This window comes from Carettochelys insculpta, chromosome 29 (genome assembly GCF_033958435.1).
Source record: "Carettochelys insculpta isolate YL-2023 chromosome 29, ASM3395843v1, whole genome shotgun sequence".
Classification (NCBI taxonomy): Eukaryota; Metazoa; Chordata; order Testudines; family Carettochelyidae; genus Carettochelys; species Carettochelys insculpta.
Genome location: NC_134165.1, coordinates 14,488,046 through 14,515,247, shown reverse-complemented (window position 1 = coordinate 14,515,247; position 27,202 = coordinate 14,488,046). Strand labels below are relative to the sequence as shown.

Here is a 27,202-nt window from a genome sequence, read left to right as displayed (position 1 = left end):
CACACTGCTCCCCAAAAGGGGCAGGGCCAGGCATTTATTTCTTACTCCTGCAGGTCCATCCAGTCTAGATTCAGCTCTGACCTCCCTTGCTGCCCCTAAGTTCCAGCCCCGGCTGTCCCTCCTGCGGCAGGGAGTTCCACAGGCTGCCACTTCACCCCACATCCCCAGCACTCGCTTGTGGCTGGAACTAGACTCCCCCACCCACTCTTACCACTTTGTTGACTGACTTCTCCCAGGCGATGGACTTCTCCAGCTGGTAGATGCAGAGGGAGACCTGGGCCGCGCTCCGGCACCGCTCCAGGGTCTGGCGCCACGTCCGCATGCGGGGGGTGATCTCGTAGGCGCTGGGGGAGGAACAGACCCTCAGCCCAGAGCATGGAGGGTGCCCTGACAGGGAGCTGGGCGCAGGCTAAGGAACCTCTGCCACACGCCAGAGCCCTGGGGAGGGGGGTTACTGAGCAGGTCTCCCAGGAAGGGAAACTGAGGCATGGAAAGGGACTGGCCTCAAACACATGGAAAGGCAACGGCAGGGCTAGAAAGGCGGCCCAGGAGTTCTACCACCCCCATTTAGCCCCCCAGATCCCAGAGCTGGGAGAACCCAGGAGTCCTGGCTCCCAGCCCAGGCGCGCAGCCTGCTCTCTGGGGCCCTGTCCCCGGCACTCACATCTCCGTGCTGCCCAGGGCCGGCGCCTCGGGGCTGCTGAGCACGGCCTTCTCCACCACCACCTCATGCGGCGGCCACAGCGGCTCCTTCAGGTACCGCCGCTCGACGTTCTGCTCCAGCGCGGCCAGCCGGAGCACCGCCAGGTCCAGGGGGTTGGTGGCCTCCCGGCACGGGGGCAACCCCTCCCGCCGGTTCTTGAGGGTGATGTCCTCCAGGGCCCCCACCTTGTGCTCGCAGTACCGCAGGTCGTCCCGCACCGAGTCAGGGCCCGGACAGGTCCAGCCCTGGGGGAGGGAGAGCCTGAGACTGGGGGTGGGGGGGCAGGATCCAGGGCGGGGGAAGGAAGGTCCTGTGCCCAGCAGGGGTCCCAGCTGACTTTCCCAACCCCCGAGCACCAGCTCAGGCCACAGCCCTGGGGGTGCCTGGAGTCCGGGGGCTGTTAAGCTTCCCTGGCACCCGAGTGCAGCAGACAGGAGGGGTGTCCCCCCGCCCCCACTATCCAGACCCTCCAGGGGCTCCGCTCCCTACCCTGATCTGCAGATCAGCCATCAGCACCCGCTGTTCCAGCTCCTCCACCCACTGCAGGAGGGCCAAGTCCGCCTCGTAGGCCCGCTCCGTCACCGACCACCCGGCCAAGGCTTCCTGAGACACGGGGGCGCCGGCCGCCTGGGGCTGGAAGATGGGATCTGGCCGGGAGGGAGGGAGGGAGGGAGGGGGTTAGAGCCCGGCGGTCTCCCCCGGCCCCCACCCCCCACAGGCCGCGTCCTCACCAGCAATGGCGCGTGCGCAGATCTCCCGCAGATACTCCTTGTGCTTGGTGAGGTGCTTGTGCAGGGACTTCTCGCGGATTCCCCGGGGGTGCAGAGCCCGAGCCACGGCCTCCAGCTCCTCGGGGTCCTTCAGCCACCACCAGCCGCTGCGCATCTCTGCCGGGGGGGCGGCAGAGCCGGCTGAGCCCAGGGCCGGGGGGGAAGGGCCCCCAAGCTGCCAGTCGCCACCCAGGGGAAGGGCACAGGCCCCACCCCCAGCCAGGGGCACGCCAGGGAACGGGACCGAGAGTGCCCGCCCGCCCCAGCTCTCTGCCTTCAGCCCGGGGCCACGGCTGGGCACCCCGAGAGCGGCAGGCTGGGAAGGAGGCCGTGCCGGCGTGGGCAGGTGGGGAACGGCGCTGCCCCGCGGAGGGAAGGCAGCCGAGCTGGGGGCGCTGCCTGGCAGGGAGGGGCATGGGGAGACTCACCGGAGGGCACAGGCTGCGCCGTCAGCTGGGTGAGGTACTGCTGCTCAATCTGTTTGAAGAACTTGGTGGGGGGCCGGCCCCGGCGCTTGGGCTGCCCCAGCACCCCTGGGCCCTTCTCAGCCCCACCTCGGCTCCTCGGGCACGGGCCGGGCGCCCTGGGGCTGGCGGGGCCAGGCGAGGCAGGGCTGTTTGGCTGGCAGGGGAGACAGCTTGGGTGAGGGGCGCTGGCCACACGGCCCTGCCCAGCCCCAGGGGCTCTGGGTCTAAGTGAGACTCCGGCACAGGGCTCCTGCCCCCACCCCACCCCTCCCCTCCCCACACAGCCCCTGCCAGCCCCAGACAAAGAAGCCATGGCTCCACCCGGCCCCTGTGGGGCTCAGTTCCTGCTGCCAGGGCAAAGGGTTCCCAGCCCTGCTCAGCATGACTCCTGCCAGGGCCAGCCACGCCCGTGGGGACAGAGGGGCGTGGAGGGGCCTCCAGCGGGGGACAGACAGGGAAGCTGCTCTGTGAATATCACCCCAGAGGAGAACCCCGATTCAGACTGGTACCCCCGGCCACACTCTCCCACAGCCGGTTCTCACCTGCCTGCCGGCGGCCTTGGGCTGCTCCCCGGGTCGCAGGCTGCAGATCGGGGAGGTGGCTCTGGCGGGGGGCTCAGGCGAAGAGGTAGCGAAGGGGGTGGCGTCGGCGTCGGCGTCGCAGGGCGTCCTGGGTAGCAAGTTGAACCAGGGCCCCCTGCTCTCCGGCCTCTCCGGGGAGCTCTCCTCCAGGGCGGGCCCCTCGGGGGCAGGGGGGCTGGGGGCCTCCTTCCCGGGGCTGCTGTCTGGGGTGAGAACGGAGCTGTTCAGCAGCGCCGACTGTGTCTGGCTCAGCCAGGACAAGAAGGCCGACTGGCTCAGGTCATGCTGGCTCTGGCAGGGGGGCAGGGAGTCCTCCAGGAGCCCGTTGAGAGGCTGGGCCTTGGGCCGGGCCGGCTCGTCTCTGCTCTTCCGTGGTCGGCCCCGCGACCGGGAGGCCCCGCAGTTTGGCCGGCCGGGGAGGGGCCCCTCGACCGGTTCCTTCTTCACCGGGCAGCTCTGCACAGCCTCCTCTCCCTCCTCCTCCGGCAGCGCTGCCTTGCGCACCTCCTCCGCTGCTGCAAGGCGGGGAAGGAAGAGATCAGAGCCGTGGGAACCTCACCAATCCGCCCGCCGGGGGCGCCCGTCCCAGCTCACCTGCCTCGGAGCCCTCCACGAAGATCCCGCCCAGGTGGGGCAGAGCCCAGTACCGCCGGCGGTAGCGATCCTGGCCCAGCGTCGCGGCTCGCAGCGTCTGCGAGGCTTGGAGCAGCTTCTTCCGGAAGAACATCTGCCTCTGGGGGGGAGTGGACGGGGTGAGCGACTGGGGTGGGTGGGGGCTCAGCCAGGGGCCGCCCCGGGGAATCCAGAGGCGGGGGCCGACAGCTCCCCACCCTCACCCGGACCCACCGCACCTTGGTGAGCTTCTCGATCTGCCGCTCCAGCTCTGGGACGCTGGACGCAGGAATGCTGACCTGGGAGCGAGGAGAGGGGAGTGTCAGGAGGGGTTAACCCAGCTCCCCACTCGTTCTGGGTCTAAGTTCCCTGAAGCTGCATGCTGGACGCCTGCGTAGACGGGATGGGGGGATAGCGCTTCCCCCTCGAACGTCAAGTCACTGGCACTGGTTCAACCTTGTACTGTTGCCTCTATGGCACAGATGGGGAAAATGAGGCACGGGGCGTCCATGGCACAGATGGGGAAAATGAGGCACGGGGCGTCCATGGCACAGATGGGAAAATGAGGCACGGGGGAGCTAGACGAGCGAGAGTCGGTGTCTGAGCTGGAAAAAAAACAGGCGTCCTGTCTCCCCTAACCTGCTGCTCTAACCACTACGCCGCACTGCCACAGGCGAAGACAGACCCACTCCCCACGCCTGTACCCCGGCCCTGCCATACTGCTACCTCCTCGTCCTTGCGGGATTTCCGGCCCCGGCTCTCTTCCTCTTCTGCCTCCAGGCCGCTGTTCTCCTCCGTGATGCGGGAGCTGCGGCGTCTGGGCCCCTCGTCCAGTCCCATGATCTCCGACTCTGGGCGGCCTGTTTTCTTAGCCAGGGCAATTTTCAACCTGCAGAGCCGCACAGAGAATGAGTGATCCTGACCCGTGAACCAGCCCCAAAACAGGCAGGCGCACGGTTCGGATGCAAGAGGCCGAGAGCTCTGACACTGCCCCAGCAGAGCTGATTCAGTCTAACCAGCAGCAAACCCTGCCTGCCACCGGGACCCCCGGCACCCACCTCTCCCCTCCAACAGCCACCCTCCATGGCTCTCTGCCAGACGCCGGGCTGGGCATTCCACTGGTCCTAACACAGCCGCTCAAGTCAGCAACCGACAAACGACCAAATGGTTTAAAAGCATTGATGCTCCCCAGCTCTCAACCTCAGCACCCGAAAAACACCAGGTCTCCAGCTGGCTTTGCCTTCAGTCAGCGATGTTCAAATTCAGCGGCTGCCACTGACTCATCAAAGCAGCTCTTCTTGGTACGATGTTAAAAAAACACCATGCAATTTAATTATCGACCACCCTCTGTTCTTCGGCAGCCAGGCGGATTTTACGATACTACGTGAGTGTAGTCGGGCGGGTCTTCTTCTCTCAGCGACTGGTTTGCTGTGAGAATCACATCCAGTATTTCTTGTCATTCTGTTTCGCCGTGAGCATCACGCACTACAGTGATCGCCATGGTAAACTCACACCGTGGCTCTGTCGGGTCCCGCTCAGGGCCTCACGATCCATTTTGGTCAACTCCCCGGGCATGGGCTTTTTAAAATGGCCGAGCTTGTGATTTCAGCCGCTTGAATCTGATATTTGATGATGGAATTGTACAAGCCTTGACTCTCAAAGGAATCAGGGGTGGGGCAGTGGCAAGTGCATTGTAGAGGGAGAACAGCTACCTTTAATTCTGTGCTGCCTTCAGAGCTGGGCAGCTGGACAGCCAGGGCTGCTGGTGGGGAGCCCAGCTCTGAAGGCAGAACCGCCACCAGCAGCAACGCAGAAGGATGCCCTGGTATGGTGTCGCCACCTTCACATCTGCACTGCTGCCTGCAGAGCTGGGCCCACAGCCAGCAGCAGCCATGCTGTGCACCCAGCTCTGAAGACAGCAGCGCAGAAGTCGGGGTGACCCGGTAGGGCATTGCCATCCTCCCCTGTGCGTCTCTTGAGCTGGTCCTGCATTGGTACAGATGATGAACTACGAGGACTTTCCGAGAGATGACGGGGGGGGTCACCAAGTGCTCCTGCAGTATTTCACCGCAGTCGGGTAACAGGCAGGCAATTACCATTATCTGGCTGATCAGCTGACCAGACGCACCGTCCCCCTTCTGTGCCCCACACACCAGCAAGCTCCTCCACCCCCATCCCCCAGTAGCTGCAGGAAGCCCTCGGTGGCCCCCACCTTCGCAGCTTGCCCTCGATGATCCATTTGTTCCTTCGGTAGTTCGACATGTTCTCCAGAGTCTTGTCGATTTCACTGCAAAGACCGACCAGAGTCGATTTAGGAGGAAACCAGCAGAGTCCAACCCCCGTACCCCACACGCGCCCCCCAGGGGAAGGCAAAGGAGCAACTCTTCCAGGGTGCAAGGGCCGGATCTCAATCCCAGGCCCCTGGCTGGGTCCCTGCGGCGACTGGATGCTGGAGAATCTCTCAAAGTGTACAGCAGCAGTGGCCAAAGCGCAGCCCAGAAACTACAGGTCCCAGCATGCAACACTCCGACCAGGACTGGAGCAAATCTTCCCACTCAGGCCCAGAGGGCAGCAGTGCATTCTGGGACATCTGATATGCAAGACCTCTGACTACTCCCAGTGGCCCAATGCATGCTGGGATGTGTCATCTTCCTGGCCTGCCCACTCCCTACACTCCAGGCAGTCCAATGCATACTGGGATATGCAGTCCGCCTGGCCTGCCCCACTTCCCTAAGGCTCCAGGCACCCCAAAGCATGCTGGGATAAGTGGTCTTCCTGGTCTGCCTCACTCCCTAGACTAAAGGCAGCCCAGTGCACGCTGGGATAGGTAGTCTCCCGAGCCTACAACACTCCCATGACAAGCAGCAGCCCAGTGCATGCTGGGATACAGTCTCCTTGGCCCGCCCACTCCCTAGAGGCAGCCCAGTGCATGCTGGGCTATGTAGTCTCCAGGGCCCGCCCACTCCCGGACAAGGCAGCGCACAGCATGCTGGGATATGTAGTCTACCAGAGCGGGGTGGGAGGACAGCATGCAGTACGCATCCAGTGCCTCTCTGCACCCTGGGGAGCTGGCCAGGACCCCGCAGCAGCCCAGCCCCTGCCCCACTCCTCACTTGATGATGAGGGCGCTGCCGTTGAGCTCGTTGACCAGGAAGGCGAGGGCAGCCGCCTGGCGGTCGGGGGGCAGCGCCTGGAAGGGCTTGGTCCGCAGGCTGTGGCACAGGTCGGCGTCGGCCCCGTAGGCCACCAGGAAGCAGCGCAGGATCTCGGAGACGGTGTCCCGGTTCAGGCTGATCTCAGACACCTTCTCCCCGAGGATCTTCAGGGACTGGGGGGGGAGTTAAAGAGTGGGACGTCGGGGGGATGCTGGGATGGGGACGGGGGGGGGGGGGGGCAGCCAGGCCCTGATGGCACAAAGCCCTGGGGGTGGCACCAGGAGTCCGCCCGCAGGAAACAGACCCTGGGTTCCCCTGGGCTCCTCCTGGGCCAGCCTTCTTCTCCCGCTCCCCTCCGGAGCCGCACTCCCACGGCTGCCCCCCATGCAGCACTACGGGGCCCACAGTGGCTCAGCCGCGCCACCCCCACCCCCCCCGTACCTGGCAGTAGGGTGGGAGGCCGGGGTCGTAGAGCGCAGCCCGCAGGAGGCGCACCAGCAGGTCCTGCACCTCGCCCTGGCTGTCGCCCGCCCCGAAGAGCCCCTGCTGCAGGGTGCAGAGGCTGGGCACGTCCCGGGGCCCCTCGAAGCCCAGGACCCGGCCATAGCTGTGCAGGAACTCCACGACGGCCAGGCAGCTGGCGAAGGCCCCGCTGGGCAGGACCAGGCCAGGGATGCGGGAGAAGGCTGGCAGGGGCTGCGGGGTGGGGAGAGAGCGAGAGCAGCTGGTCAGGGGGGATTCATGAGCTGAATGTGGACCAGGAGCCCCAGCCTCGGGGGAGACACCCCTAGCTCTGAGGGGCCTGGTTCCCTCCACCCCCATACTACTGACCTTGCCCCCCGGCAGACGGCATGTGCCGTGCCCACCCCACGGGGGCCAGAGCAAGACGCCCCCGATCCTGGGCCGCCCGCTCTGCGCTGGGGGCTCACGCGGCCCCGCCCTGCAGGGAGCTGACCCACACGTGGCAGCCAGAAGCCCCCCTGGGGCGCTGCAGAGCCAGCCCAGCACCGGCCTCAGGGAAGGGGCACAGCCAACCTGATGGTCACCCAGGCACATGTCCTCCGTGGGCTTCTTCATCTCCTCCAGGATCATCTGCTGGCGGTGCCGTTCCTCCAGCCGCCGCTGCGCCAGCACGTTCTTGTCCACCTTCCGCACGGCCTTGCCCTTCTCCCTGGGCCGGGCCTTGTCCCTGGGCCGAGCCTTGTCCTTGGCCTTCTCGGCCTTGGGCTTCTCCTTCTTTGCCTGGGGGACAGAGCGACCGGCGGGAGCGAGTCAGCAACGCCGCTAAAAACGCCCCCAGCCCCCAGCCGGGACCTGCGCACCCACCTTGGCTTTCTTCTTGGCCTCCTTGGCCTTGGGCACTTTGGCCTCCTGCTTCTGTTTGCTCCTCGCCTGAAAGGGAGGAAATCCAGCTCAGCCTCGGGGGGGAGGGGTGCCCCCCACTCGGCCTGGCCGCCCCCTGCAGTGCCAACCCCCCCGGACGGAGGGAGGCTGAGAGGAAATGGATTGGGCCCGTTAGGTCCCTGCTCATCCTCCTCCTCGTACCTTTCTCCTCATCTTCTTCTTGATCCGGCTCAGCCTCTGCTTGTCCTCGTCACTGAGCACCTCTGCAAGGCCAGAGAGCGGCAGAGTCAAGGGGGGAGCAGGGCGCAGCCGGGGCCGGTCCAGCCGGGATCCCCCCCGGGCCTCGAGGAATCTCTCCAGGCCCCCACCCCACCGGCCACACGGTCGCCAGGGAGGCTGCCCCCAGCGTGGCTCCCGCAGCAACCGGCGTGGGCCACGGGGCGGGGGGGGGCTGGAGCCTGGGGGCGGGTGTGTGGGTTTGGACGCAGCCCCCCGAGGCACCTGCTGCGGCACAGATCAGGCATGGGGGCAGCTTGTCCCATGATGGTGCCTCTGCGACGGGGGTACGTGGGGAGGGGGGGCGGGCAAGCCCCAAGGAGGCCCTGAGCGCCCCCCAGCCCTGCTCTGAAACCCCAGGGAGCTGGCGGAGCATCGGCCGGGAGCTGAGCTCCCCTTGGGCACAGGGGCACCCGGCATGCTGGGCGGGGGAGGGGCACCGGGGGTCACGGGAAGGGGCCCTGGCACACTGGGGGGGGGACGGGAAGGAGCCCTGGCACGCTGGGGGTGGGGGAGGGGGAAGGGGTGGTACCTTGGGCCTCCAGTTTCTTCAGGAGCCTGGCGTCGGTCTTGCTCAGCAGCTCGGCCACCTTGGCCTTGGGGGGCCGGCCCCGGCCACGCTTCACCTTGGGCGGCTCTCTGGCCTTGGCCTTCTCCTTCTCGGTGTTGCGGGGGCGCCCGCGCTTGCCCGTGATGGCCTGGATCCGCGAGGGAATCTCCTCCGGCGTCAGCTTCACCCACTGCGAGCCCTGGGCGAGGAGGGCAGAGCCGGCATCACCCCTGGGCTCCCCGTGCTCAGCGCTGACAGAGGCCGGTTCTCGGCCACCGCCTGCCTGGCGCAAGCCGTCCCCCCAGCGGCTCCTGGCACACTGCCCCCACGAAGTCCCCAGCACAGGCTGCGGCTGCAGATCGCCCGGGAAACAGGCTGAGGCAGCCCTGGCACCAGACGGGCACACAGGCTGGGGGGAATCTCAGCAGGGACTCTGGCCTGCGCCTGGGCCCTGCGCCTCAGGTGTACCCCCGATGAACGTGCGCTGCCCCAGAGCTGGCCGCGTCTTCCCCCTCCCCCGCCAGGAGCACGCGCAGGGAAGGGGCCCACCTCGGCTGTGTCACGCTCCTCGTAGAAGTCTCCGACTGGCATGCGGGGGCTGAAGCTGAAATGCTCACGCCGGACGCCCTGCACAACGTTGCGGCTCAGGTACTGTGAAGGAAGAAGGGTGCATGGATCTGTTCAGGGACGCAGCACGGCGCTCTCCCCTGCCTGACCCAGCCGTGGGGAGCCTCCGCCCCACTGTGGGCAGCACCGAGACCCCAGGCAGAGATCGAGGGGCACCGCGGAGCAGCATGCCTGCAGCTGGTGGTGCACATCCGCGCATGCTGGTGTGCACAAAATTTATTCTGCACACAGGTGTGGGGGGGATAAACCGCGCGGGATGTGGCTGGGGAGCTGGCCAGGCCTGCCCCGCCCCGCCAGGGAGGGACTTACCTTGATCACTTCGGGGAACTGCTTCATGCGTTTGCCGCACGGCCCGTAGTACCAGGTCTCGCCCTGCCACCGGTGGCTGCCTCTCTTGATCCGCACTTCCCTCCTCCACCTGCACGGGGAAGGCCCATCAATAGCTGGCCCCTGCCCGGACACCCTGCTCTGCCCCCAGGGCCGGGCGCCACCTACCCATGCTGCAGGGGGAAACGAACCTCCTCCACCGTGGCGATGCGTCTGCGGGGGACCTCGCCTGCCGAGACAGGGGGAGGGTCACTCACCAGCACCGGCTGGTCGCCGACAGGCTGGGGGCTTGGCAGGCCTGGCACAGCCCGGAGGAGGACTTCTCACCTACCCCTTGCTGGCGCACCCAGTGGGGTGACTAGAGCCTTCAGGCCGCTGTCCGTGGCGCCTTCTTCCTCCTCCTCCTCCAGACAGGCACTGGGGGACTCCAGCAGGGGACTGTGCTCTGGGGACTCCGATTCCTCCTGCCCTGGGTCACCCCCGTCGGGCAGGTCCAGGCTGCTGTCTGCAGGGACAGACGCATGGGGATGTGGGGCAGGACCCAGCCGGGGGCGCGGATACACCGTCTAGGACACCGACATCTGCTGGGGCTGCCCCCGCCCCCGCCCCCAGCCAGGCAATGCCAGTGAGTCATTCTCCCTCCCCCCCGTGCAGGACAAGCCCTGAGACACCCGCTTTCTGCTAGGGCGTAGAACAAAACGCACCTCATCACATCATGCCACGCAGCCAACGCGAGACAGCAGCCCCGGTGCTGCATCACCTCTGCTCTAACTGCTAGGCTGCACTCCCTGCCTACACTCAAGCCCCTGCTTTCACCTGAGAAACCACCCTGCAAGCAGGAGAGGGGGCCCTGCTTCACTGGGGGCCCCTCGTCTTCCATGTCGACCTCTTTTCCCCAGCTTTGCCAGAGTTTGGAAACTCTGGGACTGTCTCTGCTCCAGATACGTACAGCACCAAGAGCCACAAGGCCCTGGTCTCGGAGACTCAGGCATGGCCATAACCCACGAGGCAGAACCTGCCACGCTCAGTGCCCAGCTCCCCAAAGGCAGTTGGAAGCGGCTCAGCATCTCCTGGGACACACACTCCCCACCAGCTTCGTGCTTTGCAGAGCCCCTGCGCCAAATCCAGAGCCGCTCGTACACCAGCTCTGCCCCGAGATGCCCCGTACCTTGCAAGACGGCTTCCTCCAGGACAGGCGGTGAGTCAGGGCTGGCAAAGAGCGAGGGAGGGCCCTGGCTGTCGTCCGGCAGCAGGCTGAAGGTGCTGGAATCATTCAGGGAGGCGCCGGCCGAGCAGTCGAGGGTCGAGATGTCTGGGGCAGCCTCCAGCGACGACTTGTCGTTCACCAGCTGAGAGTTGTCCATCTCGTAGAGATCTCCAGTCCCAGGGTCTGCAAGGAGGGGGGATCAGAGCGAGACACCTCAGGTGCCTGGCTCGGGTCATGCCCAAAATACCCCTGCAGGGACGGGCCGATACCTCCAGCTGGGAGGGGGAGATGGTTTCGGGTGAGGTTTGGGGGGGGTTTCCGTCTGGGAAGTTAACTGTGCACTTCCAGTGAGTCCAGCACCCCAGGGGTTAATCGACTCCTCCACCCCCCCCCCAGCCACACCCCCATCCATCTCCAAGATGGCTGTGCAAAAGCCATCCCAGAAGCCAGCAGGGTGGGAAGGGCCCTGGTGGCCCTTTAACAAGGAAGCTGGGTCCTGTAACCCCGCCCCTTTGGGGAGGGATTTCCTGACTCCGCCTCCCAGTGGGCAGGGCCCACAGCCAGAGGGGTATAAGAAGCAGCCTCCAAGCAACTACCCAGGCACACCCAGCCCAGAGCTCTGCCTGGGTCTGGGGCACCCCCCAGCTGAGGCTGCTGCAGGGGCAAAGGGAGGGGGCATGTGGGGCTGGCGCCCCAGGAAGCAGCTGGTCTGCAGCTCAGGGGAGCGCCCCTACCTCTGGCCAGCGACTCGAAGGGCTCCAGGGGCTGGTCGCTCAGGAGGGGAGGGCCCAGGTGCACAGCCAGGGCAGAGGCATCGCCCAGGCAGCTCCCAGCTGTGTCGGGAGCCAGCACGGCAGCTTCCTGGCTGAGCGGCTCCACCGCCGGCCTGGAGCTGTTGTAGCTGCACATCTTCAGCTCTAGACACAACCAGGTCACAAAGAGCAGGTTAGGGCAACCCTGCCCCCATCCCGAGGGATCCCAGGGCAGGAGCTGAGCTCCAGGTGCTGCCTTCAGCCGCTGCAGCTCCCGCCCAGTTGAGGCAGGAAGGCACCACCAGGCCAGGCCAGCCCAGCCCCTGGGCCACAGCAGGGGGCTGGTTAGGGGCAGCACAGTGGGACTCACACCCGACTGCACGACTGCTGATCCCCCCAGGCTGGGCGGCCTGCACCCCCTTTTCCCAACACCCCTCTGGCGGGGAGGGGAGCTCCAGGCAAACTTCCCGACTCGTCTCCTCCCTCGCTTGGGAGTGGGAGGCCCCTGTCCCGTGGCTCCCTCCCCCCCAGGCTGGGTCCCCCGCCCTTGGGGAATTCCTTGGCCATGCCGGTGGGTCAGCAAGCGGTGCAGAATGCGTGCAGGGAGCTGGGCAGCGCCTGGGGCAGTGCGCCTAACCCGGAGCAGCCTCGAGGCAGCTCTACGCTCCGGCAGGGCTGGAACAGAACCGGAACGCTGGGAGTCCTGTTAGCCCCCGGCATGGGGTCACTCACCAGGCTGCGTCTCCTCCAGCTCCTTGCTGCCTATCAGCGCGGCGCCGGCGTCTTCACCCACCGGCGGCGCCTCACCGGCCCCCTCCTCGGCCTGGGCACCGGAGCCCAGCATGGGGGAGGGCTGGGAGGCCGCGTAGAAGCCGCCGGCCCCGTTCTGCTCCAGGTCGAAGCTTGGCTCCTGGAAGGAGTCATACAGCTCCTGCGAGTCGAAGCTCAGCCCCAGAGAGGCGGGGCTGCCATTGCCCCAGAACTCCGCCCCGCCCCTGGGGTTAACGTTGTGCCCCGGAGAGGCCGGCCGGGTGCCCCCCCCCAGGAGGCCATTGAGTGGGTACTGGCCGAGGCCGGCGCTCTCCTTGAGGCCGCCAGGGTGGTACGGCGTGTAGTTCCACAGGTAGTCGTAGGGGTGGGGGAGGGCAGAGGTGTCGGGGGAACACGCGGCCGCTGCGAAGGTCCCTGAAGTGCCCGTGTGAGATACAGTAGATAAGCCGTTCCCGTTCATGTCACCGTTCAGGCCTGAGGGAGAGGCAGAGCAGGTGGTCAGTTGTGCAGAACTGTGGCCACCCGCGCCAGGGACACGGACCCTGGCGTGCGCTCCGCCAGGAGGAGCCCAGCTGGACGCCGCCAGGGGAGAATTCCTGCTAATCGCCTCCACCCACGCGCGGAATAAATTTCTTACATGCACCGAGGCACGTGGCCATGCGCACCACCCATGGAAACAAATAACCGAGCTGCAGACGCACTGCTAATCAACCAGCAGCGCTGGGATCTCCTGGGGGGCTGCACAAACGCCCGGCGTACCGGGAACGCTGGTGGGGAGCCAGCTGGTGCGCAGAGAGGACAGAGGCTTCGGCATGCGCCAGGTCCACAGCTCTCGGGCTGTAAGAGCAGATGGATGTTCAGCGCAGAGGCAGCAGCTGCAGACAAAACCCCCTCCTGGCGATCTTACCACAGAGCACAAAGAGGGGCCCAGGGCAGCGTCCCCTGTATGCTCAGCTCTTGAGCAGCCTCCCAGGAGCGAATCAGGGGCCGCCCCGCTGGCAGCATGGCGGTGGTGCCCATCCACACGTGCCCTGGTGCACATAAAATTTATTCCGCCCATGGATGGTAAAACGCAGAAGGAAGACTGGCCCAGGGGTGACAGACCCAAGGGCAGAGCTCTGGGTTGTGGGAGAGTTTCTCTCTTTTCCCCCAGGTGTCGCCCCCCGCGCTGCCCCCCTCGACAGGCTGCAGCAGGCCTTGGGGATGTGCAGCAGACTGGAATCGCAGGGCCAGCCACCCAGAGTCCGGGGTGCTGGAAGCCCGGGGGGGCACCCGTGGTAAGCACAGGGCCCAGGTAGCTACAGATGACGCTGCCTCAGTAGAGGGAGAACGCGTGGGGCTGGGGGAGACCTGCTGAGCGGCGCCAGCCTCAGAGCCAGCGAGCCGCCAGCCTGCGGGGATTAGCCGGCCTTGGCTGGGCTGCCAGCGAGATCAGCTGACCAGCCGAATCCACGCAGAGACCTGCTCAGCGATCCCAAGCAGAGCCCCATGCCCTGCCTGCTCAGCCCCTCCGAGCCAGCCAGGGTCCTGCCCCACGCCCCCAGCCGGGGCCTGCCCTGCTCCCCGGCTGTCTGTGAAGTGGGACGACTGGTCCTCTTTGGAGGCGGGTCCCCCAGGATGCAGCCGATGATGGGACCGCATGGGACGGGACAGGACAGTCTGCACACGGCTTTTTCTTCCTGCTGCAGGGGGTTCCACCCACTCCACCAGGGGGCGCCCTCCAGACCCGCCCCCCAACTCCTCTGGACCCCCAGGTAGCTAAAGGGATTTACCACCACTGGGAGGTGCTTCAAAACCGAGGCCTGGAGGATGACCTGGCTGGGTCAGTTCTGCGGCCTGCTCCTCCCTGGGGACTCCCTCAGCCCCGAGCATACCACCGGCCTCAGGCTGCCAAGACGCGGGCACCAGGGCATGCGCTCAAAGTGGGATCTAGTGGGATAGAGCAGCAGGCCTGGGAGTCAGGACTGCTGGGTTCTCTCCCTGGCCCTGGGAGGCGGTGAGGACTAGTGGTTAGAGCCGAGGGCCTGGGAGCCAGGATTCCTGGGTTCTCTGCCTGACTCTGGGCCAAGCCCTGTGTGGGGATACAAAGGACAACCACACAGATCCACCTCCACAGACACAGAATCCATGGAATCATTGGGCTCTCCTGGGAACCGCAGAGGTAAGAGGGCCAGAATGGGGGGGGCTGCTGCTTCTGGGAGCCAGCGCCCCATGAGGCAGCTCCTCCAGCCTGGCTGCGCTCTCTGAAGCCCGTTAGCAGCTCCTATGGGGGTCGCGCTCCCCTTGAACATGAGCTCACCGCAGGACAGCGGCCAATGAGCCTGGCGTGGGGCTGGGGGATGTGCAGCCATGGGGCACTGGCTTCTGGGAGTGGCGACCCTGCGTTGTCCTGTTGCCGCAGCGGGTCCCAGGGGAGCCATGCTGTTCCCCAGACAGGGGATTACATCTGGGCGCAGGAATCTGCACCTGTGCAGGGCTCTAAGAATGGAGTCCAGCAGGTTAGAGCAGCCAGCCTGTAAGCCAGGACTCCTGGGTTCTTTTCCGATCGGGCCCTGACTCACTGTGCAGTGGGTGGGGATCCCCGGCTCGCCTCCAAGATGCCAGAGACCAGCAGGGCATTATGGCTGAATGGGCCAGGGAAAGGGGCTGAGTCCTTTTACAGGCCAGCCCCCACTACTACCATGTGCCCCACCCCCTCACACACTTACTTTTCCCTTGCAGAGGGAAGCTGATCGGAGACCCGTTAGCATAAAGGCCGTCCCCTGAGGAAGGTGCAGGCTTCAGCCCCGAGGCAGCAGGCACAGAGGGGAGGCCCGGAAAGTTAAAGTGGTTGTTCGTTTCCATTTCTGAGGAGAGATGAGACGGCAAAGTGTTAAATCGGCTCGAACCGGCTCCGCTGCAGGGTGGGCCTGGATTCCCCCCTCCTCCACACACAGATTGGGTAGAACACACCAGCTGCACACCACGCAGAGCCACAGCCAGCAGAAAGGGGCCTGTGCCCAGCTCCCTGCCAGCGGGGAGGGGTGGATTTGACTGGATCACCGCTCCTTAAAACAAGCTGAGTCACCGAGGGCCCCTCTGAAAGGAGGCAGAACAGGTAAGAAAGCCTCCAAAACGCAACCAAATTTCAGGCGTGGGAAGGAAAGTTCACGTGGAAAAGATGGAGCAAATTCCCGGCCCGCCTGCTGCCAACAAATCGAGGCTCTGAGCAGAGCTGCCCATATCCCTGCTTCCCTCCTCCCCAGAGTCCCCTCACCAGGCTTGGCAATTCCCCACCGAGGCCACAGCCAGCCAGCAGCCCCACGGGAAACAAACTGCGGCGCCGTTCAGCGCTTCACCGAAGGAAAGCTGCTCCCGAGAGGCCTCGCTGGCTCCTGGCCCTGGAGTCATGTGTGCTTCCAGCCGTTCCCTGCCGCCAGTGCAGGGTGGGATTCCCGGGCTGCGGCGAGTTTTTGGCTGCAGCCGGAGGAAACCCCCCTGGGGCGGCTTTGAGCATCTTCCGACCGGTGGCCCAGCCAGTTTCAGTGAAGGATTCTCACCCGCCCATTTCACAGGGCTCTCACATGCCCCCTGGGAACAAGCCGCATTTCCTGTTACTGAAATCTACGCAAAAGAGCCAAGCAGCCCGACACGAGCCAGGGCAAGTCATCCCAGGGCACAGAGTCCGACAGGCCATTCCAGCCTGGGCCCTCGCTCCCTGACACACAAACCCCGCCACGCCAGCTGCAGGCGGGTCGGTGCTTTCTCTTGCTGTGTCACGTACACAAAGGGCCAGTGCTCACCGCATGCCTGGACGGCTGCCCAGCGCCTCCCTGTACAAAGGGATGGGACTGGGAGTTCAGGCAGCCCTCCCCAACCTGCCAGAAGGCAGCCAGCCCCCTCCTCCCAACTCTGCCGCTGGGTCATAAAACTTGCTTTTGATTAGCTCTTGATTCCCCAGGGCCTCCCTCTCCCAGGGGGCGAGTGAGCCCCAATTCACAGACAGGGCAAGGGACGAATGTGCCTCCCTCAGGCCGCACAGCTAGAGAGCCCAGGAGAGAGCTCAGAAGTCCTCGGCCCCCCATCCAAAGCCCTTCCTCACTCCCGCCATCTCCAGCTCGCTGGGGGTGTCTCCAGGCAATTTGTAACCCCCCATGGTCCCCACGCAAACAAAACCCAGCCTGACCGATCCCCCTGGGGGCTCCTCTTTGGAACAGTTGCTCCAGAGCATCAGGCAATCGCCACCAAGGACAGCAAAGGCTGACCCAGTCCGTGAATTACAGTACCCCCAGGAAACCCCTGCTGCATACTGGGCACGTGCCTCGGAAAAGCGTACAGACCTGTCAGGAGCTGGGGCCAGAGAAAGTCGAGACAAGAGAAGGAAACTGACAAGTCTCTGGTCGTCCTGCAGCAGGAGGGGGTGAGAACCCAGGTCTCCGAGCTCCCCTAGCTTCCTCTCCGCCGCAGTGACTATCAGGGTTCCCTGTAAGTGAGCTCGTGGGCAGCCGCCCAGGAGAGGTTCAGGTGCTGCCCAGCTGATTGGCAGAGCACCCACAGCGGGCAGCACGCGCGTCTCCTTGTGGTGCACAGTCGCATGTGCCTCGGTGCACAGAACAAAATTTAATCCACCCCGGGTGAAGGGGAAAAAAAAGAGAGGGCGCCCTGGTCACAAGGCCAGGGTTTAAGGCAGCAGGGTCGGGCAGCCGGCATCCCGGGAGGGCCAGGCTGAGGCCACAGCACTGCAAGCAGCAGCAGGCTCTGCAGGGAGTGTCGAAAGAGGCCAGCCATTTCGTCACTTGCCGTCTCAACACCCCCGGGCCAGAGCACGGCCACGAGCTGCTCCCCATCGGCGCAGGAGAACGCCAGCGTCTGATTCACCCACTTGGCTGCGGGCATCATGTCTGGCCCTGGGGGCCCCTCCCTCCAGCTTCCTGGGACGCCGGTGCTAACAGGGGGACACCAGCCAGAAAGCGACCTTCCCCGCCCCAGTCTGTTGCCCCCCGTTGTGAGACACAGTGGCGCCCAACGCCTCCCACTGCCGGCCACAAGAGCTCTCCAGCCAGCACCTGCATGGCTGAAGCCAGGCCCCACACCACCTGGTTAGTTAAAAAATAACCTTTCCATGACAACCCAGCAGCAATTTTTTTTGGCTGGGGCCCTTGTTCTGGCCCTTTAAGGCCCAGCGGAGGAGCTGAGCGCCAGGCCGGAACCAGACAGGTTGAGAGCGTGGCGGGTGCCAAGGGAAAGGGGCAGGAGGGCGAGGTTATTACCGAGGGCGGAGGAGGAAAAGCGGGGCTTGGCTGCGAGGGAGGAGAACAGAGGCAGGGAAGATGGGGAATTAATTACAGCCAGTGCAAGCGACCGCGGAGGAGAGAGATTAATAGGATGGGAGCGGTTCGGCTAATAGGGTCAGGGTTTGAACACAGGAGAGGACATTGGCTGCACCAGCTCGCTGGCTCCTCCCTAGATAAGGCAGCCTGACTCTGGGATGGGGGATCGATCACAGGCCAGTACAGCAGCTCCCAGCTGCCTCTCTGGCCTCGCCCCTCGCTTACAGATGGCCAGCGGGTGGGCTGAATAGACACCCCCTTCGCCCGGGCCCAAGGCAGTCCAGCACAGACAGGTCTGGGCAGCAGCTGACCCCTTTAAAAACCAGCAACGCTCTTCCGGTCACCCCAGCCTGCAGCTCCTGCCCGGCAACCAACCCTCCAGCCTCCCCCACTGCCCCCCACGGCAGACAGCATTAAGCCCCAGCTCGTATTGGCAGCTGACCATTTCGCAGCAGGGGCGGCGCAGAGAAAAAGGCAGATTCTGGACCGAGCCGGAGATCCGGAGCAAACTGGAAACCTCACAGCCAGGCCCAGGCTGGGGTGATGGAGGCAGTTGTGACCATCTGGAGGGCAGTGCCAAGGGATACTCAGGAACCCAGGGAGCAGCCTACGGACCCCGGCACCCAGCCAGCACTCAGGAGACGGCAGCAGAGAGGTTCGGTCCTGGGCTGTTCTGGCTTCGCCAGCCCCAGCGCCGACTGAAACACGGGCGGGCGGTGTGGTTGGCTTCACCTGGACCAGAACCAGAGGGGTTCTTTCCTGGATATTTCCACCACACCAAGGTCACGACTACGGACACATCCGCAGCAGGGCTAACACACCCCCGGTCTCCCCGACCTGCTCTGCCCGGTCCAGCCTCAAAGGGTGAACCAAAGGCGAGATCATCCCCCTGGCACGAAAGCAGGGTAACCCACGCACACGCATCTCCGGAGCTCAGTTCCCATCCAGCTTCCCCATCTGCTGGTAACACGCATTGGTCACCGGGCGGGCGCAGGCTGAACCAACAGAACCGGTTTGAAACCGATCTCTAGCCGTGTCCACACGCGCGCCGAGCCAGCTGAAGCTCATTTAAATTAAACTGGGGCAACTGACACCTACCTGAGCCTGTCAAACAAGTCCCAGCTCCGGGGAACAAGCCCAGCCAGCCCAAGGTATAAACACACCTGCTTCGGGAATGGGGGTGATTTCAGAAGGTGCAGCCCGGTTACACCAGGAAACGCAGCTCCCCCCACGCCGCTTCCTGGATGTTTAGACGCCACACCAGGGCAATCGTGACACGGCTGCTGGTCTAGGGAACATCACACAACGCCACCGACCCACCAGGCCAGGCCCCGTGCAGGCTGGGGTGCAGACAGGCTCCGGACTTCATGCGTCACTCAGGGAAACTGAGGCACAACACCAGCACGAGGGAAAAGCACACCCCAGGGGGTGGGGTGGGGTGGGGTGGGGGCGCTGTCGAGGTGTATGCGACGGGTCTCCCTTTCGGCTGCCCCCCCCTTCCCCAGGGGTTTAGCTCTCTGGGGCGACTGATGGCCCCGAAATGGGACTTCCTCGGGGGTTCCAGCCGCGCAGGTCACCGGCAGCAGGGAGACCCCCCGGGCGGGCAAGGGGCGGCTCTGGCCCAGGCTCCCCGGAGGTCCAGAAAGCGAAACCAAGAGGGATGGGGGGGGGAAGGACATTTCAAAAACAACAAGAGACGCAACAAAGCAGCTGCCATTTCCCGGACCCGTCCTGCGGGCGGCGGGCGCCAGGGCCGTGCGTGGGGGCGTGTGCCCGGCCCTGCAGCCCCCGGGGATCCCCCCCCCAGCCCCCTACAACGGGGGAGGGGGCCAGCCTGGCAGCGCGGCCGCCAGCCAGCCCCTAGGAATCCCTCCCCCCAGCCGCACCGGGAGGGGATCCCCCGCCACCGCCGCGCGCTCGCACGGAGGGGGATCCCCAGCTGGCAGCCAGGACGCCTGGGTTCTCCGCCGCGCCCCGCAGGGAATCCCCCCCTCCGAAGAGGGAATCCTCTCCAGCCCCGCCGCCACGGGGGGGGGACCCCCAGGCCTGCCCCCCCCCCAGCCCCGGGGGCCCCCGGGATCTGCTCCTCCCCCCTGCCGCCCCCCGCGGGGGGACCCCCCCAGCCCCGCCCCGAGCCCCCGCCCCCCAGCCCCCGACCTGGAGCGGCGGGCGGTGCCGGGCCCGGCTCACATGGCCCGGGCCGGGCTGCGGGCTCGGGGCCGACTCAGCATGGCCGGGCCGGGAGCCGCCTGGGCAGGAAGCGGGGCCGGGAGGGGGCCGGGTCCTAGCGCCGGGCGTCGGGGCGGGGCCGGGTCCTAGCGCCGCCTGCTTCCACCGCCCCCACCGGGGGTGTTGGGGGGGGCCGGGTCCTAGCACCGGCTGCTTCCAGCGGCCCCCCTGGGGAGATGGGGGGGCGGGTCCTAGCGCCGCCTGCTTCCATCCCCCGCGGGAGTTGGGGGGGCGGGTCCTAGCGCCGCCTGCTTCCATTCTCTGGGCAGTTGGGGGGCGGGGTTCAGAAGATTGTGGGCGTTCGGGTCTTTATGTTCCTTCCTCCCCCCCACTAGCAACAGGGACGCCAGGTCCTCACACCACCTTGCTCCCCCCTGCCTGGCGCTGGGGGCAGGGCAGGTCCTCACACCACCAGGGATCGGAGGGGCAGCACCCAGCCAGGGCAAGCTGTGCCAGTACAGAACCCCTCCCGTTCAGCACCAGAGAATGGGGTTGTCCCGGAGGCTACGGGGGGAGCCAGGGACAGAGGGGTGCGGAGAGCAGGGTAGGAGGCCCTGAACAGCAATGAAGTGAGGGGCACCAAGGACAAGCAGAGGGAACCAGCCCCCACCGGGACACCAGGCTGCCTCCCCCCCAAGATGCTTGGCTGTTATCACCCCCCCCCCCACACACAGGCAGGGGCACCTCCCCTCTCCATAGGTCCCATCCCCAACCAGCTCACAGCCCCCCTGTGCACCTCCCACCAGGACTCATGTCCCCTTTCCAGCTCCCAGGGCTGCATAGCCCACCCCTGCCCTTTGCTCCACCCCTGCGCCCCCAGGGCTTACAAGCCCTCCGTGTGCCCCCACCAGGTCACAGCTGTGCCTTGGGGCAGTCTGAAAGCTGCTGGGGAGGTTAATGTAGCCCACTGTGGATCAGAACCCTCAAGAGGTCCTGGAACCAAAGCCCCATCGCTAACATCACCCCCCGAAAGGGGAAGTGGGGGCTCTGCAGGGCTGCTAGACAGAGAACGTGGATGCAGGAGCTCTGGGGAGACAGGCTCCCTCCTGGCTACGAGGGGAGGTGAAGGATAAAGGAGGGGCACACACACACCGCTCAGATCAGCCTCACGGATCCAGGGGGCTGCAGGGAGCGGGCAGCCGGTCGGACAGAAGGAGAAATCTTACGGAGCAAATGTACACAGCAGCCCCCTGCTCGGCGCATGCCAAACGCTGACTCAGTCAGACAGCAAATGGCTCTGCCCTCCCCTAGGATCTCAACACACTGCCCTGAACCCCCAGTGAACCAGGGGGTGGACATCACTCCTGTTATACAAGTGGGGAAACTGAGGCACAGGAGGATGATTTATCTGCCCTCCAAGGCAGCACAGCAAGGCAGGGGAAGAAATTAACCCAGAAGTCCTGGCACATGCTCCCTCCATCCTTCCAGCCTCGTTCCCAGAGCTGGTCCTAGCTCTGCTTTCTGCCCCAGGCAGAAGGACGTAGGACAAGTTCAAGGCCTGGGTACCCTGGGGCCTGCCAGCAGGGAGGCCCCACATGCTGAACCAGACCAGCCTGGCCCCCACGGGGTATGGGGCACACAGAAGGGTCAGTCGGACACGGAGGGGAAGAGAGAACCCCTGAATCCACCGGAGCTGAGAATGTCAAACTCATCACAGAGCTCAACCCTCCCCTGGATAACCAGGTTCCCCCCCCTGCTTTCCTCAGGGATGGAGCCAGAACAGAGCAGTGGGGACAAGCAGGACAGGCCACCGCCCCCCACGGGCTGCTCCATCTGCACCCCCAGCTCTCGCTAGCAACCTGGCAGCCTTCGGGGCAGTCCCTGGGGGGTCCCAGGCCCTGGCGGGGCTGCACACACACTCAGAGTCCCCTCCTTCCCCCGCTCAGTGCTCCATGGGGGCCAGGGCCACCCCAGGCAGCCCTGTTAGCCAGCGCTGCGCTCGGTGCCCGTTGGGGGGCAGCTGCCTCGCCTCCACCACCAGAGGCGTAAGTAGGTTACGGAGCACTGCAGCCTTCCCACGCAGGGGGGCGGATGGAGTGGCCTCCAGCATGGCCTGGCGGGCTGAGCAAAGCCGGGGGGTGCAGACCAGTGGGCTGGCACAGGGCCAGGTGGGTGCCCCATCGGGGGGGCAGCCAGCTCCGTTGGACAGGCTTCCAGCCCCTTGCGCCTGCTGGGAACCCCCACCCCCAGCCTCTGAACCCTAAGCAACTGGGGGAGCTGTCTGAGGACCCCACTGAGCACCCAGCACCTCTCCTGCTCCATGCCACCCCAGGGTGCAGATGGCCCCCACAGGGTCCTGAACATATCTGAACAGGCTTGGGGCGTGTGGGAAGAGTAAGGACCCCGCTCATGCCTGAGCTGGCCCTCAGCTCTCACCTGGCGGCTGGCTGGGGCATCCCACTGGCTGGCACCGAAGGGACCTTTGATCTATTCCTACACCCTTCTGCTTTTCTCCCACTCAGCTCCTGACAACTCAGAATGCCCCCAGGCCCCTTTCCTGGCACCCCCACAAGAAACCCCCATCCCAGGACCCCATGTCCCTCTCTCACTGTCCCTACTACAAGACCTCCCATCCATCCCCTCAGGCTCCCCCCCCCCCCCCCCGAGTCCCCAATCCCCCCCCTACAAGCCAGGGGGCTGCAGATGAAAGCTGGGGTGGGCAACCTCTGTGGCCCAGGAGTTGGGGGGAAGATGCCAGAAGCCAGCTCTGGCAGCCACAGCACCAGTCGGGGGGGTGGGGGGGAGCAGAGCTCATGCACTGCCCACCTGCCTCCGGCGGGTGGATGGGAGCCAGACTGGGGGAGGAAGGTAAGATGCCCAGGTCCCCACTCCAATGCACAGAGCCTGCACTGCTGCCCCATAGCTGGGGAAGCAGCGGGGGGGGGGGGGCAGAGCAAGGGAGAGCCATCAGCTGACTTGGCCACAGGGGGTTCTTTCCTGCACCCCAAGTTCCCAGATCCCCCCCACTTCCAGTAGCCCCCTTGCGCCCGTGCTCTCTGCAAGTAGCAGACAGGGCAAGGCACAGGCTGGTGTTGGGGTGGGGGGGTAGCTAACAAGTCCAAGGGGGCGGGGGGGGGGGCGGGGAGAGGTGCCGGGGGCTGGCTCCAGATTGGCCGGTGTCTGCCAACTCCTCCCCTCCCCTGTCAGCACCCCCCCCATCAGGGACAAAACCAGGAGCCATTGTAGTCTGGGCACAGCTCCAGGCGGCTGCAAGGTGCAGGGAACAGATGGCTGAGCCTGGCGAGTGCTTGTGCCAGGCCGTGGGGGGAGCACCTCCCCCTCACAGGGCTCCCCCCCACCAATTCCCTGGGAGCCCCGGCTGCACTTCCCCTCCCATCAGCTACAGGATCACTGCCAGGACCAGCAAAGCCGGTCCCCAGCCATGGGCGGGGGCTGACTGCCTCCCAGCAGGCCCTGGGGTGGAGATGCCCGGGGTGGGGGAGGGAGATAGGGCCCCCCCCCCACAGCCAGGCAACTCTTGGCATGGCAGATAAGGGACACGGCCCCAGAAGCATGAAACATAACCAGGCCCGGCCAGGCGTGCACGCTCGCCTGCCCAAGGACACGGGCCCCCAGGCCATCCTAGGCCAGAGCTACAAAGATGGAGCCCCACAAGCAGGGCTGGGCAGCAGGTCCTGGCATGCTGCCAGGTGAGGAGTCACAAGTTGCACCCGCCCCATTGGCCCAGGAACACTCCCCGCCTTCCACAGCTGCACCAAAGCAGCTTGTGCTTCCTGGGCACAATTTGCACAAGGATGTTCACCATGGAGGGGGTTTATTTATGGATTGCTAACCCTCCACGCCCCCTGGAAACTTTGCTTCCCCTGAAATGTTTCCCCACAGGCCGATGCACCCCAGCCCAGCCCAGCCCCCAGAGCTGCTGGGGGTCGCAACACATCCGTGCAAGACTTTCACCAGGCTCCATTTGCACATCCCTTTTTGCAGTTCCGATGCCTCCTTCCCTGGCCTGCCATCATCCCCTTAGCCTAGTCCCCCTGAGCAGCCCAACCCAGCCTGTCTGGCAGGGATATCCGACCCTCCCAAGAACGGCATGGAGAAAAGAGCTTTCACTGGCCCCAGTATAACCTCTGCTGCTCTGGGCCCCCTGGCAGTGCCAGGAAAGGCTGCCCAGCCCCCTCCTCCAGCCCCTCTCCCTATACAGAGGTCAAGGCTAACAAGGTCACAACTTGCCAAGCGGCGTTACATCAGCCATTATGACCCAGCTGCGAGCAGGGACCAGCCACGCCTAGAGCAGAGGTGCCCAGCTGGCCAGGCTCTGCATCCCACCCAGCCCAGGCTAGCCAGACCCAGCAGGGAGCCGCCCACACAGCATACATGGGGAAAGGGCGAGTAGATCCAGGCCTGGGCTCTGTTCCAGCTGCCACTGACTCTGCCCTGCCACCCGCCAGAGCACAGAGCTTGGGCAAAGGCCAGCTGGGGTGACTGGACTCCACACTGGCTACAGAACTGGGCCCAGCAAGAGCCCTACTGCCTCTGACCTGGGCACAGGGGAGGGCACTGGTGTTCCCTGGGAACAGAACATGTGGGCAGCACCCCAGGAAAGATGCAGGTGCTGCCCAGCTGACTCACAGAGCGCCCAGGGCGGGCAGCCGGTTTTTCTATGGTGGTGCACATCCCCACATGCTTCAGTGCACAGAACAACATTTATTCTACCCATGGATGGAAAACAATAGCAGGAACATTGGAGGCCACCTTCCCGCAGTTCCCACTAGAGCCCCCTACCCTGGGGAAGCAGGCCAATGGTCTCCTAGCTGTACAGGTGGGGAAACTGAGGCTGGGAGAGGAAGGGATTCCCAAGGTAGCAGAGCTGGGGATAAAGCCTCAGAGTCCTGACTTCCCACCTCCCTGCTCTAGACTCCTTTCCTCTCCCAAAGCTGGGGGCAGAAGCCAGGAGTCCTGCCTCCCCTCCCCTCCCCCACTCCATTATCCAGAGATCTCTCATTTCACTTCCATTGTCAGCCTGACTGCGGGGGGAGGGGGGCAGCCCCCCCCCCACCGCATAGGGCAAGTCCCAGATGACAACTAGAGAGACCCCCGAAGTGCACAGAGGAGCTGGGGCACAATGGAAGAAGGGAGGGTCTTCCGAACCCCAGCCAAACGCCAGGGAACAGGCTAGATGGGCCTTTACTAGCTGTGTCAACCCCAGCCCCCCACCGCACCCCAAAATCCCTGCATCCCAAGCCCCAGCCCCCACTTTCCACACCTCAGCTGTGTCACACGCCCCACCCACCCCCAGACCTACGCACCCCCCAACGGTGTGACAAGACCCCCCCGCCCACTTTGCGCCCCCACCACATCAGCGCCATCACCAGCCCCCCAACCCCCTTTGCACCCCAACCCTGCAGCTGCAGCACACGCTCCAGCCCCCCCCCCCACCCCGCCGCGTCACGAGCCCCAGGCCCCACTCTCCACCCCCAGCTGCGTCACGAGCCCCAAACACCTCCCAGCGCCCCCTCCCCGCCAGACAGAGTTGCACAAAGTTTGTCCCGCACCCGAGGCGGAGGGGCAGCGCGGGGGGCGGGGGGCGCAGGCGGATCGGGGCCCCCCGAACTGGGGTGGGGGTCAGAGCTGCCTGCGGGGCGGGGGGAGGCAGCAGCGAGCTGAGCGCAACTGGGGCGCCCCGGGACGCGCCCCGCGCTCCCTACCTGGCCGAGGGTCCCGGGCTCGGCCGCCGCCACCGGGCTCGGGCTGGGAGCAGGTGCTGCGGGAGCCCGGGCGGGCGCTGATGTCACCGGCGGGCGCTGCCTCCTCCCAGCCCAGCCCCAGCCCCGGGCCGCCGCCGTCGCCGCCGCCGCATGAATTATTTAAAGGTGCAGGAGCCATTTGCAGCCGGAGCGCAGCGAGCCCCAGGCGGGGGGCGGGGCGGGGGGAGGGGGCTACAGCGCGGCCGCCCCTCCCCCCGGCCTCCTGTGCGGGAGGGGGCGGCGGCTACAGGCTGTAATGGGGAGTTCCCCTCCCCCGCCAGTGCATGGGACGCCGTGGCGGACGTGCATCCCGACGGGCCCCCAATGCACCGTGACGCACGTGCACCGTAACACACGTGCATTAACGGGGACCCCCCTGCACCGTAACACACGTGTATTAACGGGGACCCTAGCGCAGCAATGGGGGACCCCCGTGCACCAGAACACATGTGCATTAATAGGGTAATCCCGTGCACTATGACACATATATACTAATAGGGAACCTCCACATGCACCATAACACACACACACACACACACACACTCATGGTGACCCCCCCAGGCATGGTGACATGGGTGCTAATGGGGTCCCCACCCACTACATCATGACATGCTTGCACCAAGGGGGAACCCTGTGGACTAATGGGGGACCCCTATGCACCATGACACACATGCATTGTATTGGGGACCCCTTATGCCTGTTTGGGGGCCTAGATCACTACGCCAAATGAGCCTGGTAATGGTGCCCTCTGCATATGCCAGGCCTGCAGGGAGCCGGGGGAAGCCTAAATGGGTTCAAAGCCCCATGGACCAGCATGTTGATAGACCCCCTGAGATTTAGGGTTTAAAAAAATCCCATCCCCACTTCTTGGGACAGCCCAGGACCCCCCCCCCCCCGACAGATATCACCTTGCTGAGCGGGGGAGAGGGGCAGAAGTCAGCTCCGCCTGCTGCAAAGGAACACCTCATACATTCAATAGGGGGTTGCTCTTCCCACAGGATTGGCACCACCTCAGTCCCCCAGAGCACTGGCAGGGGGTGCTGTGGCATTGGAGAACCCATACCTGTTCCCACCCTGCTGGCACTTCCCCACCAGAAGGGGGTAAATCAGCCACACAAGGGGTCTTCACTACCTATCCCAAACTGACACTGCTGCTGGGAAGCTGTTACACACCTGCAGTGCTCCACCCCAGAGGCAGCTGCATTTCAGACCTAGAGGAACCATCTTTGTATGACTTGCTGCTGGGCTCCATCTCAGCAGGGTGCGACCTCACGTATAAAGAGCTGCCGCACCCCACCCCAGAGGCAGCTGCATGTCAGGCCTACAGACGCAATCTTTGTACAACCTGCTGCTGGGCTCCATCTTGGAAGGGTGCGACCCCACCGAGAAACAAACGGTTGCCTCGTCCTGCCCCAGAGGGGGCTGCATTGCAGTGACAGGTGACCTCCAGGGGCAAGTTGCAAACCATCCTAAGACTCTTCTTCCAAAGCCTGGGGCAGATCAGGCACCACAAATGCAGGCAAGCGCCCCTCCCCCTTCGCCTCTGAGCTGAAGGTGGTGCCCGGGGGAGAAGGAATAACTCCCTCTCCTGCACTGCCCCTCTTGGCCAGCGTTCCCTGTAAGCAGTGCATTTGGGCAGCTGCCCAGGAGAGATTCACAAGCTGCCCAGCCGATGAGGAGAGCGCCTGTAGCCAGCAGCATCTGTCTCTCCTGGGGGCACACTTCTGCACATACCTTGGTGCACAGAACAACGTATTCTGCACATGACTGGAAGACATTGGAAGGAACCCTGCCTTTCAGGCCTGGGGAAGGATCTT

The 27,202-nt window shown here is 65.1% G+C and overlaps 1 protein-coding gene across 8 annotated transcripts in view; it reads right to left on the bottom strand.

Annotated features, from left to right (window-relative positions):
- BAZ2A (bromodomain adjacent to zinc finger domain 2A) overlaps positions 1–25,490 on the bottom strand; it is a 29,712-nt gene extending 4,222 nt beyond the window's left edge. The window contains exons 1-26 of one of the 8 annotated variants that reach the window (XM_074979674.1): positions 18,615–18,708; positions 17,894–18,210; positions 14,851–14,988; positions 12,104–12,616; positions 11,354–11,536; positions 10,581–10,802; positions 9,744–9,917; positions 9,581–9,641; positions 9,395–9,503; positions 9,008–9,109; positions 8,441–8,657; positions 7,834–7,895; positions 7,615–7,680; positions 7,324–7,530; positions 6,730–6,984; positions 6,247–6,461; positions 5,346–5,420; positions 3,860–4,022; positions 3,373–3,432; positions 3,116–3,254; positions 2,483–3,036; positions 1,902–2,094; positions 1,435–1,590; positions 1,193–1,350; positions 665–948; positions 212–344 (exon numbers count right to left, since the gene is read on the bottom strand). In XM_074979674.1, coding sequence (XP_074835775.1) covers positions 212–344; positions 665–948; positions 1,193–1,350; positions 1,435–1,590; positions 1,902–2,094; positions 2,483–3,036; positions 3,116–3,254; positions 3,373–3,432; positions 3,860–4,022; positions 5,346–5,420; positions 6,247–6,461; positions 6,730–6,984; positions 7,324–7,530; positions 7,615–7,680; positions 7,834–7,895; positions 8,441–8,657; positions 9,008–9,109; positions 9,395–9,503; positions 9,581–9,641; positions 9,744–9,917; positions 10,581–10,802; positions 11,354–11,536; positions 12,104–12,616; positions 14,851–14,986 — 4,437 coding nt within the window. In that variant the 5' untranslated portion in view covers positions 14,987–14,988; positions 17,894–18,210; positions 18,615–18,708. Of the gene's footprint in view, positions 1–211; positions 345–664; positions 949–1,192; positions 1,351–1,434; positions 1,591–1,901; positions 2,095–2,482; positions 3,037–3,115; positions 3,255–3,372; positions 3,433–3,859; positions 4,023–5,345; positions 5,421–6,246; positions 6,462–6,729; positions 6,985–7,323; positions 7,531–7,614; positions 7,681–7,833; positions 7,896–8,440; positions 8,658–9,007; positions 9,110–9,394; positions 9,504–9,580; positions 9,642–9,743; positions 9,918–10,580; positions 10,803–11,353; positions 11,537–12,103; positions 12,617–12,901; positions 12,980–13,914; positions 14,072–14,850; positions 14,989–16,461; positions 16,486–17,893; positions 18,216–18,614; positions 18,709–19,608; positions 19,702–25,346 lie in introns of those variants that run through there. The other 7 variants (XM_074979669.1, XM_074979670.1, XM_074979671.1 and 4 more) reach the window with 7 other exon arrangements.
- Between the last annotated feature and the right edge of the window lie 1,712 nt (positions 25,491–27,202).